The 17,669-nt window shown below is 38.0% G+C and overlaps 1 protein-coding gene across 1 annotated transcript in view; it reads left to right on the top strand.

Moving 5' to 3' along the window:
• The window catches only part of PEX3 (peroxisomal biogenesis factor 3), a 20,876-nt gene extending 3,369 nt beyond the window's left edge, over positions 1 to 17,507 (top strand). The window contains exons 2-12 of the mRNA XM_068184741.1: positions 4,791 to 4,922; positions 6,242 to 6,323; positions 9,908 to 9,951; positions 11,096 to 11,220; positions 12,556 to 12,622; positions 12,721 to 12,775; positions 13,037 to 13,193; positions 14,054 to 14,124; positions 14,929 to 15,051; positions 16,226 to 16,322; positions 16,702 to 17,507. Of these exons, the coding sequence (XP_068040842.1) occupies positions 4,791 to 4,922; positions 6,242 to 6,323; positions 9,908 to 9,951; positions 11,096 to 11,220; positions 12,556 to 12,622; positions 12,721 to 12,775; positions 13,037 to 13,193; positions 14,054 to 14,124; positions 14,929 to 15,051; positions 16,226 to 16,322; positions 16,702 to 16,785 (1,037 nt within the window). The 3' untranslated portion in view covers positions 16,786 to 17,507. The remainder of the gene's footprint in view (positions 1 to 4,790; positions 4,923 to 6,241; positions 6,324 to 9,907; positions 9,952 to 11,095; positions 11,221 to 12,555; positions 12,623 to 12,720; positions 12,776 to 13,036; positions 13,194 to 14,053; positions 14,125 to 14,928; positions 15,052 to 16,225; positions 16,323 to 16,701) is intronic.
• Positions 17,508 to 17,669: the final 162 nt, after the last annotated feature.

Below are 17,669 nucleotides of genomic sequence, written 5' to 3'. Positions count from 1 at the left end.
CTCAGGGTGTGTCTGGAATGTATGGTTCTGATTTCAGTGGTGCATTAATTATTGCTGAATTTAATCTGTTGCAACCTTTGGCTTGCAGAAAAAGCATTTCAGTTCAGAAATCTCTCTGCTTAGCAGAGAAAGTTGGCTTGGTTTGTGAGTAAGCACAGGGGCATTAAATATAATCTGGTGAGACTCAGTGTTACCAAGAGAATAAGGCTTTAGTGCCTGCATGTTTTAAAGATGGTTTTCAACCATAACAGGACAATTGTATGTCCCTTGATGCATGGCTTGCTTAAACATAAGGACAAACCACAACTTACAGAGCTGTTTGTGTCCTGGAAGGATGCAGGCTTCTGTGTGTCAGCACAATTGCTATATAATACAATTCTTAAAACTGAATTTTTCCCTTTTTTTTTTTTCCCTGAAATGGCAGTATGGCAGTGAGGGCAAAGGTTAGTTAGGGTTGTAAAAGAGGTTTCCTGAAAACTTGATGCTTCCTAATTACCTATCCCATTCTTCTGCTCAGCCCTCCATTCCACCTGTGAGGAAAGGAAAGGGCTGAGGGAGAGGGAAGCCATAACTTATGTGATGTGAGAAATACCCTCCGTCTTGCAGGCCACAAGAGTGAACATGTAAGAGCCTGCAGACTTTGTAAACTTCTTGCATTACTTACATTTAGGTGGGAAGAGACTGTACAGTGCTACAGCCAAAGAGGGATATGGAGACAAATCAGATCATATTTATCTCAAATCAAAGTTTTGCTTCCACAGGATATAGGTGCTGTGGACCCCAGGGTGCTTCCCAGCCGGCAACTAAAGCACCACAGAGCCTCTCTCTCTCTCTCACACACCCACACCCACACCCACACCCACACCCACACCCACACACACACACACACACACCTTCTCCAGTGGGATGAGGGACAGAATCAGGCCTGACCAATGCTTAGCAGCCCCTGAACAGTGCTCCCCCTCCCCCTGTATTCCCCCCTAATTTTACTGCTCAGATGGCATCCTATGATGTGGCGTGTCCCTTTGACCTTCTGGGACCAGCTGTCCTGGCTGTGTCTCCTCCCATCTCCTTCTGACCCCCAGCCTCCTTGCTGGTGGGGTGGTGTGATAGGCAGAAAAGGCCGTGACTTTGTGTAAGCCCTGTGCAGCAACTACAAACATCTCTCTACTACCAACACTATTCCCAGCTACTTCGAAGAAAATTAACTCTGTCCCAGCCAAATCCAGCACAGCCAGCCAGTGTATATGTCAATATGTTTCACTTTCTGGATCAGTTGTAAAACAGTATCAGTTGTAGTTTGAGATCCTTACTGAGATTCCTGTTCTTGAAGGATCTGACATCAGGTGATGGTTTTTTGTATCACTTATCTGTTTCTGAACCCTCCACATCAGATGTGTTGGGACTGTAGTATTTTCTATGATTCACATTTTGATGAAGATAGAAAAAAGTTTCCATAGGAATTACTTTCTGCACAGCCTCACTGTTTTTGAATTTTCTTAATCCCTGGTTTTCTGTGAAACATATGGGAAGATTCAGCATGAAGTTCCATCTATACAACAGTTTAGCTAATTAGACATGAGTAAATCTTGCTGCTGCAGCTTTTTGCAGACCTCCTATCCCATACTGAGTGGTAAAACTAAGTTATATTACTTATTATAAAAAGCTTATATTGGCTTTGCATGTTTATAGCAAGAGACTTTCAAAATGTCAGCTTAGTTTTTTTACAGGTTTGTTAGCTGACTTGACATCGTGGCAGTTTTTTGATGTGGCTTTCTCTGGTCCTGCTTCCAACTCCACATGATGATTTTGTGTGGTTGTAGTCATTCTGGACTTCTAAGTCCAGAATTAGTCTGTATTATTGTCAAGTCCTCTGAATTAATGCAACATATTAATATAGATACACATGGTTGTCCTGAAGAAAAATGCAAACATCCCTGCAAGCCAACCCCCAGGCTGGCAGCTCTTTGAAATGTCTCATAAGCCAGAGGCTTGCAGAGTCTCCACTGCTGTTCTCAGGAATGAGTGCAGTGGGCAGAAGTTCATTGTCACAGCTGAGACTTGAGTTTCACAAGTGATGTGCTGTGTCCTCCAGGCGACTCCAGAGGTGCTTACAAGCCTCTGTGCAATTGGTAACAGAGAGAGTCTGCTGCTGGCAACCAGACCTCAAGCTTACTGCTGTTTGCTGGGTTTGCTTAAGGTGGGCAGGTGGGTGGTGCAGCTTTTACTTTTGTTTACTTCTAATGCATCATATTCCAGAGAAGAGGATGATCCTAGATTAAGCAACATCTGTTAACAGTGGGTCAAATTATACCTTAGTTCCAGGAAGGGAGGGAGAAATGATGTTGCATTGTATTGTTGTATTGCATTGTGTAAGCAATGTGTTGCATTGTCTGGACAAGTGTTTTTATCAGGAGGCTCTTTTTTAAACCTGGATGACAGCTACTGCAACTTTGTACCCTCCCAGGCCACAGCAGCTCTTAGTACAGAGTAGGCACACAGCCCTAACAAGCAGGAGTTAAGCAATTAGCTGTCTCAATCTCAAAGCTGCTGCTCCTCTATCTCCCTCCAGGGCACACATGATTCTTCTTGAACTGTTTGCATGTCTGCTATGACATTCATGTCTGTCTACATTCAGGAAGGGTCTTTTTTATACTTATGACTTTTCTTGTACAAAACCTGGAGATAAAAGGATTTATTTTGGGGTGCAGGGAAAGTAAACAAAAGTAGTAATTTGGACAAATGACTATATGTTAATGTAATGTGAAAAATGTAGTGGGGTGAAATGATTGAGAAAATCTTGCATTCAAGAATTGATCACTAATGCTAGAAAAATTCTATTTCAGTATGTTAACTGAAAAAAAATCAGTAACCTGACAGTTGTATTCTAAATAGATATCCTTGGCAGGAATTGGTAACATTTTAGATGAAAATAATCTTGATTGTGAAGTCTCATTTTTGATTAACAATTAATTGGTGGAATTGAATTTTTTGTATATGGACCCATAATTTTAAAGTTTGCATCTAATGAAGTGAATATTTCATATAGCAAATGGGCAGTCTGCCTAAAGGCTGAAGTGAGGGAAAGACTTACCCATTTCTATTTTATTAGGCTTTTGGGAAATGGAAGTGACTGTGGTTGTTCCAGACTGGTCTGGCTTGTAGTTGCCTGTGAGCAAACATATTGCCAGTATAAATAGCTGGATTTTTTTACAGCTATGGACATTGGAGCACAAAATTGACAAGGCTTTTCAAACACTGATTATAGTTTTGGGGAATATTTTTGAAAGTTTTAGTAACCTAAAAAATGTAGCTGAATTCAATATCTTGCGAAGTTTGCGTTTGTTTATGGGGTTTGTATGTTCGTTTTTGGTTGGGGTTTTTTGTGTTTTGGTTTTTTTTTTTTAGTTTTTGTAGATTTGGTTTATAAAATTAGTTTTAAAACTTTCAGCTTTCAGCAACTGTTAAATGCCTCATTTGTTCTAATATTGGCTTCTAAATGTGCAAACTGGACTTTGAAGAAAACTTTGTGTTTACAACTTTAGAAAGTACTTTGAGGAAAAAAAAATAAAAATACTTGCTTTGTTACTTGCATTTCTTCTGTGTGCTGTTATTGACCTGACAGATTTGGAGCTGGCCCTCAGGAGAGGAGCTTCAGTAATTAAAGTATTAGTCCACACAGACAGCAGGTGATTAACTTGTACAATAGTCTTTTTTTGCCTCCCTTGTTGTTCCTCCCTTATCTCTGTGCCCCCTCCAAATCTTTCATGAGAGAACACAGGGAGCGCTGGTTACACACCTAGAGTAGGAAACTGCTGCTGCCTGTGCATACAGGAGGCAGCAGATGAGCCTGACACATGGTGGGTGCTGTAAGAAGTCCTGGGTGGAGGGAGAGAAATTCATGGAAATCAGGTTACGGTGGGCAAAAGTGCTGAGGATAAGCCTAGAAGGTGTAGTGGCATCTTGAGGAATGGCTTAGAAAAGGGGGCAGAGATGAAGAAAGATGGGACCAGAGCTGTGGGCAGCCTGGATAGATATCTGAACCCCTGGTGATGTGGGACAAGCAGTTGGGGGAAACCTCAGAGGGATGTGTGTTGGAAGAGATGAAAATGCAAAACAAAGATTTTTGTTCTGTCTTAATGGAAATGAAGATTCATGAGAGGGATGAGGGATGGTCAGACCCTCAAGAGAAGAGTGTGGCTGGAAAGTAGGAACCAGGTGTGGTAAAAACAAAAAGAGGCACAGTCGAGCCCCATTGAAACGAAGGTTCTTCCTGTGGAAGTTTCAGGACCTAATGAAGGAAGTGTTGATCTGTAACATTTTTCTTATATGTGATCTTTAGTACTTGAATTTTATTTCTTACATCTACTAGTTTTAGAAATATATCTTTTAAAAAATTTAAATTTTCATCCATCTCTAGACCTATGAATTTCTGTTTGTTTTCTCTCTTCTTTGTTCTTCTTACCCTACCTTGCTTCTCTTGTTTGTTTCAGTCTCTTCAGTACTAGTTGTTCACATTGCAGTCGTACCAAAAATGTCTTCTCTGAATGGCAAGATACCTCTTCTTAGGAAAGTTTCTTCTACTGATTCAAGTCATAATCCTTGACATTTTAATTAATTTTGAAAACATTTTTTCTGAGTATTGCTTTGCCAATAATTATTAAAATACTCAAGACCCCCATATCCAAAAAACCCCACTATACAGCCTCATGCTTTAAAATCAAATAAAGCAGTTAAAGGACCTTTCTCACTTTTTAAAAGCATCTTCTAATATGGATATTTCTCTGTAGGAGTCTATTTGCTGGGAAAATATGGGCAGAAGAAAATCAGAGAAATCCAGGAACGAGAGGCAGCTGAGTACATTGCCCAAGCACGAAGGCAGTACCATTTTGAGAGTAATCAGAGGACATGCAATATGACAGGTAAGATAAGGAAATAGCTACTGGTTTAGATAAGGGGGAGGTATTTGGGGATTTATGCTACATATTGTCAGGATGGAAGAGGAATAAGAAATGTAGGTAAATTCAAAATCTTAATTAAATACTGGTGCATAAATAGAGTTGTTTTGCAAATTAAGAGTCTGAAGAGTAGAGGATTAAAGGGATTTTAGAGGGCATCTGAACCCTTACCATCAATAAATCTACAAGTATACATGCAGGTTACAATTTTTTGTCACTCCAGGACCCTTTTGCTTTAAACTGCATGTGGCATTGAGGTGTGAAACAGCATTTAGATTCAAACAATACTGAATTTACAGCAGGATTATTTTATTAATTATATCACATTGTTAGTAAGCTGCATGGAGAACTTGGTGGGCAATTTTTAATAAGAATTACATCAGCCCATCAGTTTCCTGCAGAGTTAGGAGGTACCTGACTAGCTGGAGAGCAAAAAGCCAAAGTACTTTTTCTTAGTGCACCAGCCTTGGGATTTTTGCAAAGGCAATGACAGAAGAATTTTAACAAATTCCTTGTCATTGTAAATACAGGCCATTCAAAACTTATTTTTATTAAACAAATTAGGCAGTATTTTCTTTTTCTGTTGAAATTTGTAATGGCTTCTTGGGTGGCTGTAAGTCTAACCTGTTTACCCTGACCAACTGGTATTTTATTTTCATCTTTTCCATTTTGTACTGCTGGGAGTGATCTTGCTGCAACAATTAGGTTTTTCTTTGCCCTTCTTTGTGCAAAGTATCTTATGTTTGGCAGCTTGCATTCCTGACAAGATTTTTCATACTTTGTTCTTAGTATTTTTTCCATTTCCTGTTCCTGTCAAGTAACAGCAGATCAGACATTGTTCTAAAAGTAAAGGTTTTTTTCCCACTAGCCTTCTCTCATTTTTAACATACCTTTCTCCAGTTCTCTTGCTAGAAAAAACAAACCTCAGACCTTTTTCTTCTCCCTGGGAGAAATGCAGCAGTGTAGGTTTTTGCCAGATTTTCTTCTTGGGAGCTGGAGGCATGAATATACAGGATGTGAATGCACCTCCGTAGCTGGAGCCAGTAAAACCTCGTGGTCATGTAAGGGCAGCATTGTGCCCCAGCTCCTGAGAGGCTCACAGGTTACTGCTCTTCTGAGTACTCTCTGGGTTTCCTATTTTGCTTGTCCTCCCAGCTTTGCCTGTTGAGCAATGGGAGGTACATCCTATAGCAGCTATTGAGTGTGAGCTGAGGACTGGTTTATAATGGATTTTTGTTGATGTTGACAGGTTTTGTTGTTTGGTTTTTTCCTTTTAATAACAGTGCTGTCAATGCTTCCAACACTGAGGGATGCCTTAATGCATCAGTTAAACTCTGAGAGTCTCACATCTCTTCTTAAAAATAGGTAAGGCCGTCTTAAATGTGTTGAACTCCACTTGTTTTGATGACACTTTTTTTCGAATTATGTAATGTAGAGAGTATGCAGAATTTTGGTTTAGTGTCCCATTGAATCATTAGTCTTAAGGTATTTTGAAATCACTATGTAAATCTTTTGTCATGTTACATGTATTTTGATAGGTATGGCATTTTCCAAAAATTACTTCCTTTAAGGTGCTGCAGTGAGAGCCATGTTTTTTGTTGAAATGGTTATAAGATAGGTAGGTAAAAGTACTTGGAGGACATAGTTATCTCTTAAACAGAACAGAATATTATGACTGAGTACGACTAAGTTGTTGATGTTGTGTTCGTAAAAATGTTTATGTAATCTTACCAAGTTCAGACGTGAATAGTAGTGGAAAGTATCCAAGATGAGATTGCAAATGCATGTAAGTGATGAGAAGTAACTTTTTTAAATTTTATTTTTGGAGCTGAACAAATAGGAACATGTCATACCTTAACAGAAATGCTTCCCTGTCAGAAAACACCTTGGAATTCCTTAAAACTGCAGGAACAAATAGCCTGGTTTTAAATACATAAGGTGCATAATAGTATATCTTAAACCTAAATTGCTTGGCATATGTCACAGAGTAAAAGTGTTATGTAGGCAATTAACCACAGGATTTCTGAGTCACTCTAGTCTTTCTTTCTAGTTTACCTGTCACTAGTTTACTTACACAGCTAAAACTTCAGCTGTCCAACATTTAATAGGTTACCTATTCAGTCACTGCTTTTTTCAGTCCAAAAACTTCCACAACAGAGCAGCCTGATTTAAAGGGGGAATTGCAGCCTGAATTATCTTTTTATAATAAACTCTAAGTATTTGTAACTGTTATTGCATATTATTTACCCCAAAGAGAAGAAATTGGGTAAAGTTAATTTTTATAGGATAAATGTATTTATCATAATATAAGTCTTATTCAATGAAAAAATTAAACTGAACAAACAAAAGAGTTTGTGGATCACCAGATATGTCATCAGAACTGTGCAGCAAATAGTCTGCAACAGTTTTTAATCCTTTGTTCAGTGGTGAAGACAAATACCTCAGTTTGTTCTCTGTAGCAAGCATTCTTTTATCAAGATACACCTGGTGTCTCTAAATTGTTTGACCAGTTGAAACAGTGTAGGGGTACATTGATGCACCTCTGAGTTCCAACAATCCTAGTGAAAATAGAGATCGTTTTTTTTGTTGTTACTGGTATGCACTTATGAAAACAAATTTTTTTTTAATGCTTGATACATGCAACATTCTGTAAGCATGGATGGCCATTTAGAGTGTATCTTACAGTGGAATTTGTGTCTTAATACTTCTTACTTTACTTACACTGAGGAAGTTTTAACTGGATGCTTGAAAGTTTTGAACTGAAATGTAGGGAAGGGGATGTGAAGGCACAGATAATGGAATCAACCATCAAAGCTTGCTCCACTTTGAAGTGATTCTTTGAAGAAGCTCTGCTATGAATGGAGGTATAGATTTCTTTGCTTTCCACTTCCATTTGAGAAGATCATTCAAACAGCTCCAGACCCTTGAATGCTGTTGTTGAGTATACAAAAGAGCAGATGTGGAGATTTACCTTTCTTTCATGTCCCTGAAGATAACACATAATCTGTGTTGTGGCTTAACATAAAATGGATCTATGTTATCATATGTTACAGATCATATTATGCCTTAGGTAATCTCCTTTAACTTAAAATCCACTCACTTCCTTAAATTTGAGGTGGCCAGTGCTACAGTGGGGGTGTAAAGAGGCTGAAGTCTTCAGACCTCCAGAGAAATTTTTGAAGAGAGAACAGCACCCAAGACCATAGATGTTCTTGCTCGATCTGTCCTCTTCTTTTTAAAGCCCAGTGATTGGATAAGATAAGGTGATATCCTTGCTTCTGCAGCCTTGCAGATGTTGCACATCTCCCACCTCTTCAGCACTTAGCTTTATTCCAAACCTCTGGTATCTGTTTGCATTGCCCTTTGCTTCCATAGTGAGAACGGCCTTCCAAATAAGTAAATGTGAAGTAAAAGTTGAGTTTTGAGTAGTAGCTGAGTCTTAGTAAATTGCAGGAGATGAAAAATTAATTTCCACTGTTAGGCTTAATACTTGCAGACTTTACTGTTATCTGGCTGCTGCCTTATGTTGTAGGGAGAAGCTCTGTAAGCATGATCTCTAGAAAATATTTTGATGTAATAGGTGCAAGTGTAGTTGTCTGATGATATATTGGCTTCTCTATATCTCTTCATTCTGCATAAAGAACTTAACCCTGATAAGTGGCTTTGAGTCCCATTATATGTTTTATGTATAGAAATTTTAAAGTATTTTTTTACAAAGTCCTTTGTTTTGTTTTAGCAAAGCTTTAAGAACTTGCATAGAGTAGCTTGCGAAAAGTATGTGAATTGGTTATGTTTGCCATGGTTCTGTGTATCTCTTTCAGCTACTGCTTATTTAATCTGTCTCTTTAGATTTCAGAGTTGTAGACTTAATAGTTTATTTTATCAGATTATTTGCATTATTTGATAGTGGTGAACATAAAAAAATTTATATATGTAAGCAATAGAATGTTCAAACTAATGCCAAAGTGCACGTGTTGTGCCTGTAAAGAGAAATTATTTCTGGTTAGAAGTGCTAGGGTTTGGGTGGTTTTTTTAATAAACTAGGTAAAGTACAGGTTAATTTGAACTCTTGGCTCTAAATATTTAAGTGTTAATTCTGATCCTAAGAAATTACCATATGTTTCCCTAAGTGACTTCTACATTATCTGTCTTCCACAACAGACTGTAGCTATTCTTTACTGACAGTGCTTAACAGGTGAGAATGGCTGGTGAAAATTTTGGATGGTTAGTTTGCTCTTATTCCTGCTACTGCTGCTGTATTGCTAAGATTGCCTCTGGATAGTAGTTATAAATATGCAGTGTACTTCAGGCAGTTCAGGTGTATTACAGTCTTGCTTTGTTGACTGTAGAATATAAACTTCTAGGAGCTGTCAGGTCGAAAAAGTGAACACGCCTCAACAAAAGAAAAAAGATCAACATGTATTGGTGTGGATGGTGCAAGATTCCTTTTCCATGGATGGTTGTGATCTCTTTGGTTTTGATAATCAAATATAAACTTTAAACACATCAGGCAATGGTAAATCTTGCAGAAAAGTAAGACAATGAAATTCTGATCCTGCATTTATTACGCACAGAAAGTCCTGCTGAACTGAGTCAACATTAAAGATAGAGAGTCAAGGCCCCAGAAAAGACCACTTTGTATCATCAGTGGCTTTTTCTGACTGCATGCTGTAGTAACTCAAAACTGATCATGTAAGTGTGTAATTGACATCACTAAACACTACATTTGTACGTTAAACTTTGAATATCTTTTCTATGCCTTTGTAGTGTGTTGTTATATAGTGCTTTCTTGAACGAGGTTTTCTTGAATGAGATACAGACCTGGATATGATTTGAGTAATTATGGTAGCTAAATAAGTTTGCCTTAGAGCACTGCTATGTCATTTAACACACTTGTTAATTTCCAAGTAAAATCTAATTCTTAATATTTCCATTTATTTTTCCCACAGGCCAGCAAACAAGTTAGAAATCTGGGAGGATTTAAAGATAATAAGTAAGTGGAAATGAAAGATTACATCTGCATAATTATTTAGTGTAGATTTATAATGTCTTTCACACCATTTAAAACAAACTTTACACTGGGTTGTTTCAGTAGATATGAAGATAGTGTAATACACATGGCAAACCTCTTCCCTGCCCCTGCACCCCCAAAGGCTTTTCATGAAGGAACTTATCTTAGCCCCATGGGAAGTGAGAAGCTGAGAGACCAAGGTGAAGAATTTTATTTGCCTTCCTGATACCCTGCTCAGTAAAACTTTGAGAGACCTTTCTGTGCTATCGCAATAAAATGAAACTAGTTTTAGAAATTCTATGCTGAATGTAATGGAAATTCGATCAGAAATGTAGGTCAGCCTTTACATGGCCAGGAGTTCCCTCTTATTGAGCCTATTGGAGAGAACCACTATAGCAGTGATCATGAAGCCTTTGGATCATCTTATTTGTTGGCTGATGGAAGCAGTGGAAGGGAGGAAAAAGTAAACTCACATAATTAAGCAGTGAAATTCTACCATTACTTCTTTGCTTCCTTTTGTTTTTTTCTCCTTTTCATAACACCTTTACAGATCCTACTTTTGTTCTGACTCCTTTCTTCCCTTCTGTATCTATTCATGATGCTTCTTCTACACACCCCCATTGCCTACTGGCTGGTAGCTGATGCTCATTTTAATTTTCCTTCTTTAGATCTTAGCTACTTCTGTCTTAGGTAATGCTTTTGACAAGCTGCAGTTGTGTCTGAATTGCATGATGAGGGCTAACATAGGCTGTGTATTTCCTGGCCTAGTGAAGAAAGATGATTTGACTCAACAAACATTTGTTGAGTTTGTTGAGTCAACAAATTTTCCTTCTCAACATTTTCCTTCTGGAACAACTTGTATGAATTTTATTTTCTCAAAAATAACTTGGGTAATGTAAAATGATATTAATACAGGACTTTCAATGGGACACTTTAGATGTAGATCCAGCGCGTTAGACTCATGACCTTGGGTATGTGTTGTGAAAACACATTATGACAACCAGTGAGAGAAATGTGACTGCATATTTAAAAATAATCAGCACTTCTGAGTCTTGGAGAGCACTCTCTCCCCTTGACTCATCCTTATTTCCCTGACTTGGCAGTCCCTCTGTTCTGTCTTCCCAAGGTTTCACACGCAGTATTGTTGCTGTGTACAGCACCTGCATGCTGGTGGTTCTCTTGCGAGTCCAGTTGAATATCATCGGCGGTTACATCTACCTGGATAACGCCGCGCTCGGCAAGAACGGCACAGTAAGTGTCTTGCTTTGTTTCAAAGGTAGGACTTGTACTTCCTTGGAAGGGAAAGGATTATTTAATGAGATGAGAAGGGCGTAGTTTCGGACTATTGGAATGAAACCAAGGGTCCTTACAAGAGTGGGGTACGTGGAAGTATTACTGGCAGTGCGATATATTGATGTCCTTTACTAGCATCTAAATTTGGATGATGTGGTGATACTGTTGCTTACCTGAATACCAGCAATATTGGAGAATTCTTTTGTCTGCATTTGTCTTACCTAAAGAAGGCTTCTTTCTATCTAAACACCAACATGAAATTATTTCTTTGCTTTGATTTTTTGTGAAATGATAATACCATGTGAATGATTCAAGATATGTAAGCAAATGTATATATAATATTAGGTCTTCCTAGTACGTACATTAATTTCTCCACTTAAATTTTTCTGAGATTAAAGAAGAAAAATGTTGTCTTTGAAATTCTGTCTGTTTGGTTTCACTCCAAAAGACGATCTACCTAAATGTCTGTTGGTGGGGTCAAGCAAGGTAGAAGAGCTGGTTTTTGTTGATACAGCATATCACTGCTCAGTAAAAATAGATCACTCCCACAGTAAGCAAGTACCCATTGTAGAGAGTGGGACCTGCAAATTGCTGGATGTCTCATCTAAAAATAATGAATACAAACTGATTAGTTCTCATCTGCCCCCCTGTGATAGCTCCTGCTGAGAGTCAAGGAACAGCATGTCAATGCAGGATGGAGAAGAGCTTTCAATAGGAAGGCCAGAGTTGACTGAGGTAGTGCTTCATTTTGTAAAACCTGAAAAAGCTGGTTTAAAAAGGGCAGAATGAGTTTGAGCTAGAAACGTTTCTTCTCTGTTAGTTCCTCATAGGGAAGTGGGTTGACAGGGCCAGCTCTGAGGCATTCCATTGGGACTAACTGGAATCCTGTCTTGGTTTCTGAAAGTTTCTTTTCTGTCAGATAAGCATTTATTAGATTTGAGCATAAATAATTTACTCCACTAGATTTAATTTCTGGGGTGGTGGAGAGTCTCGTTTCACCTGCAATGAAGGTTTTTAAGAGAGGTTCCTTTAGGTGAAAGAAAAGTGAAAGATTTTTCTACGCCACTGAAGATGGAAGAGAAATCTGTATCGGTTTGAAGAAAAGAATGCCAGAAGACTTATGACAGATCCAGGGGTTGATGGGCAGGAAGAGTCAGTAAAAGTTGAAGAGAGTGGGACAGTCTGTTTGCTGAAGAGTATTACAAAGATTAAGAAAATGATTTTTGAAATTATTTTTGCATTGTTCTCTACTGCTGACATGTTACAGAACTGTTGGGTTTTTTTCCCCCACAGACACCACTAGCACCCCCTGAAGTCCAGCAGCAATATTTATCAAGCATTCAGCACCTTTTAGGAGATGGTATGGTGCTTATTAAAAGCTAACTACTCTTACAAAATTCTCATTTTTTTTGGGATTTGAACAAATCATTAGAATAATTTTTACTTTCTTCCTTTTAGGACTGACTGAGTTAATAACGATTGTTAAACAAGCTGTGCATAAAGTTTTTGGAAGGTAAGAGCCTGTATTTCTCTGTGGTTAGCTTTTAAGTTTTATTGTGACGACTGTTCCCAAAATAAAGAGTTTAAGAATTGGGGGAAACAAAAGCAGGCATATTGACTTTTTCAAAACAATGCTTTTATTATAGCAGGCTGTGCCTGCCAGTGCAAACCCAGGTAGCTGATTGGAATTTTGTTACTTGTAAACGTGTTATTGATAGAAGGAGAAAGCAGCATTACTCATTTTGCAATCAAAACTAATCTTTTTCCTTTCCAGTATTTCCCTTAAGCAGACCCTGTCTCTTCTGGAACTGGAACAGAAACTTAAAGATATCAGGGAAGTAGTGGAACATAAAGATTCAGATCAGATTGCATCTTATTCTCCCTTATGTCATTATCTGATGCCAGATGAAGAAAACCCTTTGGCTAGCCAGGTACTTGATTCAATTCCTTTCATCTTTTCATTCTGCTTTTTTGGTTTTTTTTTTTTTTGGAGAAGGAAGGGTGCATAACAGTCCTCTAGTGTACCATGGCCTCTGTGTCTTTAATAAATGGCGAAGCCTCTTCCGTCATAAATCAAATGTCCTTATCTCTTCAATCTAGGCACAGTTGCATTTTCTTCAGATTTGACAGAAAACAAGTGTCACCCTCAGAATGTCAGCTTTGTGCTCAGAAATGCAGCCCAGTTACTGCCTTTATCCTGTGAAAGAAGCTGTGACTCAGCACAGTTTGCACTTGTGTACCAGCAGTATTCATGGAGTGTTGGAGCATCTTGGCTGGTGCACTAGAGAATGGTGTGCTGGAGTCCTTTGATGCTTTGAGCTGAAAAATGAACAGGAGTCAAGTGAAAAGTGTATCTAATCTCAGTTGCCACATAAATTTCTTAGATTTTGTGAAGGTGTTTGTCTCCATCCACACCACAGGCTGGAGAAAACTCATTCTTCACTTGGTGTTACACTGGAATAATGAGGACACCTGGGCTTCAGCATGTGGCTACATGCATTTACTGCTTTAACTTTATCTGATACACTGGGATAATTTCAGTATTGAAGGTCAGAATTGAAAAAATTACTTCCTCAAATAGTCTGGTATTTCTAGTTAGTATTGTTTTTAGTTAAAAATCCTACAGTGACCATTTAAAACACAAATTAGGAAGAATCTGATTTACAACAATATTTTCTTTTATATTTGACTTGTACATCTTGACTTAATTTCATGATACTCAACTTTCCTATTTCTGCTCTTATGGTTGCTGATGACACTTGCTTATAGTGTCTGTCTTTGGTTTTTCTAGGCCTGTGGACTCACAGAAAGAGACATCGCTACAATTAAATTACTGAATGAAACTAGAGATATGCTAGAAAGGTATAGAGAAATATGCTGTATTCACATTAAACTTCTCCTTCCATAAACTATTGTTTATGGAAGACAATTACTATCATACCAAAAGCTGACAACTTTTCCTTTGAGAAATGTGACCATTCTGCATTAAATTTTTATATTTATCAGTTGTAGGCTGGGATTTTCAAAATTTGTGAGCTCTCAAACTTTTAAAGAAATAATGCTGCCTTAACGAGATACGCAGGATGTCCTTGGCAATCAGACCTATTATCTCTTCCTCACCCACTCTGTAGTAATGTAGGAACAGAGGAGTCTTCTTTTCTGCTAAAGCAGGGTAAATTGAGTGTAATTTTATTCGATTTACTTGCTTTGATAGTGAACACCAGTTTTGGCTTATTGGAATATATTTTTAATGCATGATTTTGAGGGTAGTTGTATGTGTCTTTTTACCAGAGAGCTGGTAAAAGTGAGTTTCCTATAATAAACATAAGATATGAGGGAATTAAAACAAATGTCAAACTATTCTTACAGTTCAGCTGCTAGGGATGTGGGGCACTTCAAGGTTAAGTCCCATCTATGTTATTACTTAGTAAGAAATAGAAGTGAGGAATGCTTCAGGTTTATGTGGGTTTTAGTAATCTTCGGGTGGAGTTCAGGTCGTTAAGGGAGCTGGTGTTTCAATGAGGTGGCAATGCTAGTGGCATTTGTCTGGTTCACACATCACCCTTGAGGGGAGGCACACCTGTAGCACTGAATTTTTGGGATTTTTGTTTGAAAAAAAATAAACCTAGGAATAAAACCTTCCTTTCTATTTTTCTTTCTTTTCAGTCCAGACTTCAGTACAGTTTTGAGCACATGTTTAAATAGAGGATTCAGTCGACTGCTGGACAATATGGCAGAATTTTTTAGACCTACCGAAAAGGACCTTTCTCAAAACAGCTCTGTAAATAGGTACATGTTTTCTTTTGTTGTGGTTCTCATGTCAGTAATGCTTTGGATTCATAGTGAATTCCAAAAAGGCTCTTGATTTTCCTGCCTTCTTGGAGTTCTTGTGCTGGAAATATTATTCTGCTTCTTGCTCTTCAAGGATCACTGGGTTCTCCTCACTTTGGCCAAGTAGACAGCTAGAAGATTCACGTTTCCTTCCACCCATGAAATCACTAGAATTAGTTGACATTCTTTCCCACCTTTACTTGCAGACCTAGAAGTAGAGGTCAGATGACTTGCACCCACTTCTTGCCTGAACTCGGTACAGGCAGACTCCTTTTGGGCTGGGGAGGGTTTACCTTCTGGTGGTGGCTCCTGACTGATGTGCCCATTGAGGCTGTGAGAAGGAGAGCCCTCCCTCCCCTGCAGTCCATGAGCTCCAAGCACCCCAGCCTCCATCATTTCCTGTGGCTCTCAAGGAAGGGGGGGTGGGCATTGCCCTGATCCTCCAGTGACAGGGAGCCAAAGCTGCCATGGAGCTTCAAGTTTCACTGGTATGCTGATAAAATGCAGTAACATGCAGGATTTTCTACATCCTCCGAGAAGAATGTTTAAAAATAGCTTTTAATCTGAAGTTAACTTGGATTTTAAGCAGTGTGGTGAGAGCATTACAAATCCAAAAGCTGAGTTCAAATCCTTGAAATATTCTTTCTCAAATATTAAAATTAGAACCTGGAATGATAACTGGGTTTATGTATGTTTATTGTAGTGACTTGGCTTTCAGAGAGTTATGTTTTAATTTAAATATATACTATTTACATAATTTAAAATCCCCCAAAGTCTGTAGTTTGGCTATCTGCCAAAGCCTGGTTTAGTTTGAAATAGCATGACACTGTAGACAGGCACTTCTATGACCTGACTACTTACATACACATGCAAAGTCTCTGACTAAACCATTATACTCTTGCATGAGAAGCAAGTGTGAAACTGTGCAATAGGAACACGGACTGAAATTGAATTGGTACTTCTCTACGTTAAAGGAAAGCCTTGATATGGAGAAAAAACCCTTCATCCATACATTTTAGTTTGCAGTCTTTAAATTCTTACTTTTTAAGTGGTAATTACTTAGAATTCTATAATCACACTTCAGTGGCTTCATCTGTGTCTGAGCAGGTCAATATTTTTTGTTCTTTCCTAGTCTTTCCAGTGTCAGTCTTCCTTTAGCCAAGATAATTCCAATAATAAATGGACAGATCCATTCAGTATGCAGTGAAACACCCAGTCACTTTGTTCAGGTAAGAACCTGCCTCATTTACAGCATCCCAAGCAAAATCTTGAAATTAATGTTGTATATTTATTTTTAATAATTTGTTTCATTTCAGTGGCTTTAAAAAATAAATTGAAAACAATTGCCATAACAAACTCTTTGTCAATTGGTATCTTCCAAAAATATACTGCTTTTCTAAAAATTTCTTCTGCTGAACTGTGCAGAAGCACAAACTTCTGTCCTTGGTTCTACTTGCAGGTCTGCTCCTAAACCTTTCTAAAGCAAGAAGTTTGAGTTGTGCCTGTGGGAATGCCAGGTGCTTTTCTTAGGAATTCTGTACTACAGTACAGGCAGAATAGTGGGGAATGTGTTTGATTAAGGAAGTTTATTTTATATATTTCTTCCAGGACCTGTTGATGATGGAACAAGTGAAAGATTTTGCTGCTAATGTTTATGAAGCTTTTAGTACCCCTCAGCAACTAGAGAAATGATCTGCACATTTTTACAAATGGATGGTGTATTTATAACAAATCCCTGGCGACTACTGATGAGACTTGGGTTAATTTTATAATGGTGTAGGAGGGCAGACCAGCAGAAAGAGCACTCTGAGGAAAGTGGGAGTGAGCCCATATTTTCTTCTAACCAAAGTATACTTCACCCATTAAAAATATTCTTGTTGAAAGAAACATTTTAAGTGAAGACTTTTCTATTTAAAAAGTGGGTAAACTCTATCAAAATTCCTTGGGTTGTTTTTTATTGCATCTAAAAGGCACCTGGTGGCAGTATTACAGCAAGTTACTAAAAAACCTTTTTTTTTTTTTTTGCCTGGGGTGTGTAAGTTTGGGGAAGAACTAACGATAGTGATCTAAGAATAGCACAGAGTAGCAGAATGAAGTAATGCTTTTTTCTTCTTCTTCTCCCAGATTTTTCTTTCTATAAAGTAAATATTCTTCCCCTTAATTTTACAAATCTTGTTCCAAAGTCTCTCATTCTTCAGAAAGCCTTTGGCAATAGATGCATGTTCCCCTTGAACAAGCTGGGGGTCTGCTCTCTCTGTTACTTAATACTAAAGGAATGTGGTTTTTTAGACATACTCTTGTTTATGCTGTTCAAACAGCTACACTGTACACATTACCTTGTAAATATTTTATCTTAATTTGTATTAATTTTGAGCCTAATTGTCTGTACTGTAATAAAATATTTTAATGTATAATTTGTGTATGTATTAACATTACTAGGGAAGAGAATAACTTGACCTGGCCAATCAACTCAAAATCCTGACAGAGTTGAAAGAATAAATTTAATTTATACAGTACTAATTTTGCACTCACAAACATTACTCAGGGAAAAGAAACCTTCAATCTCTACACTGAAA

This window comes from Anomalospiza imberbis, chromosome 3, assembly GCF_031753505.1.
Source record: "Anomalospiza imberbis isolate Cuckoo-Finch-1a 21T00152 chromosome 3, ASM3175350v1, whole genome shotgun sequence".
Classification (NCBI taxonomy): Eukaryota; Metazoa; Chordata; class Aves; order Passeriformes; family Viduidae; genus Anomalospiza; species Anomalospiza imberbis.
The sequence above is the reverse complement of the archived record's forward strand: the minus strand, read 5'-3'. Positions and strand labels throughout refer to the sequence as shown.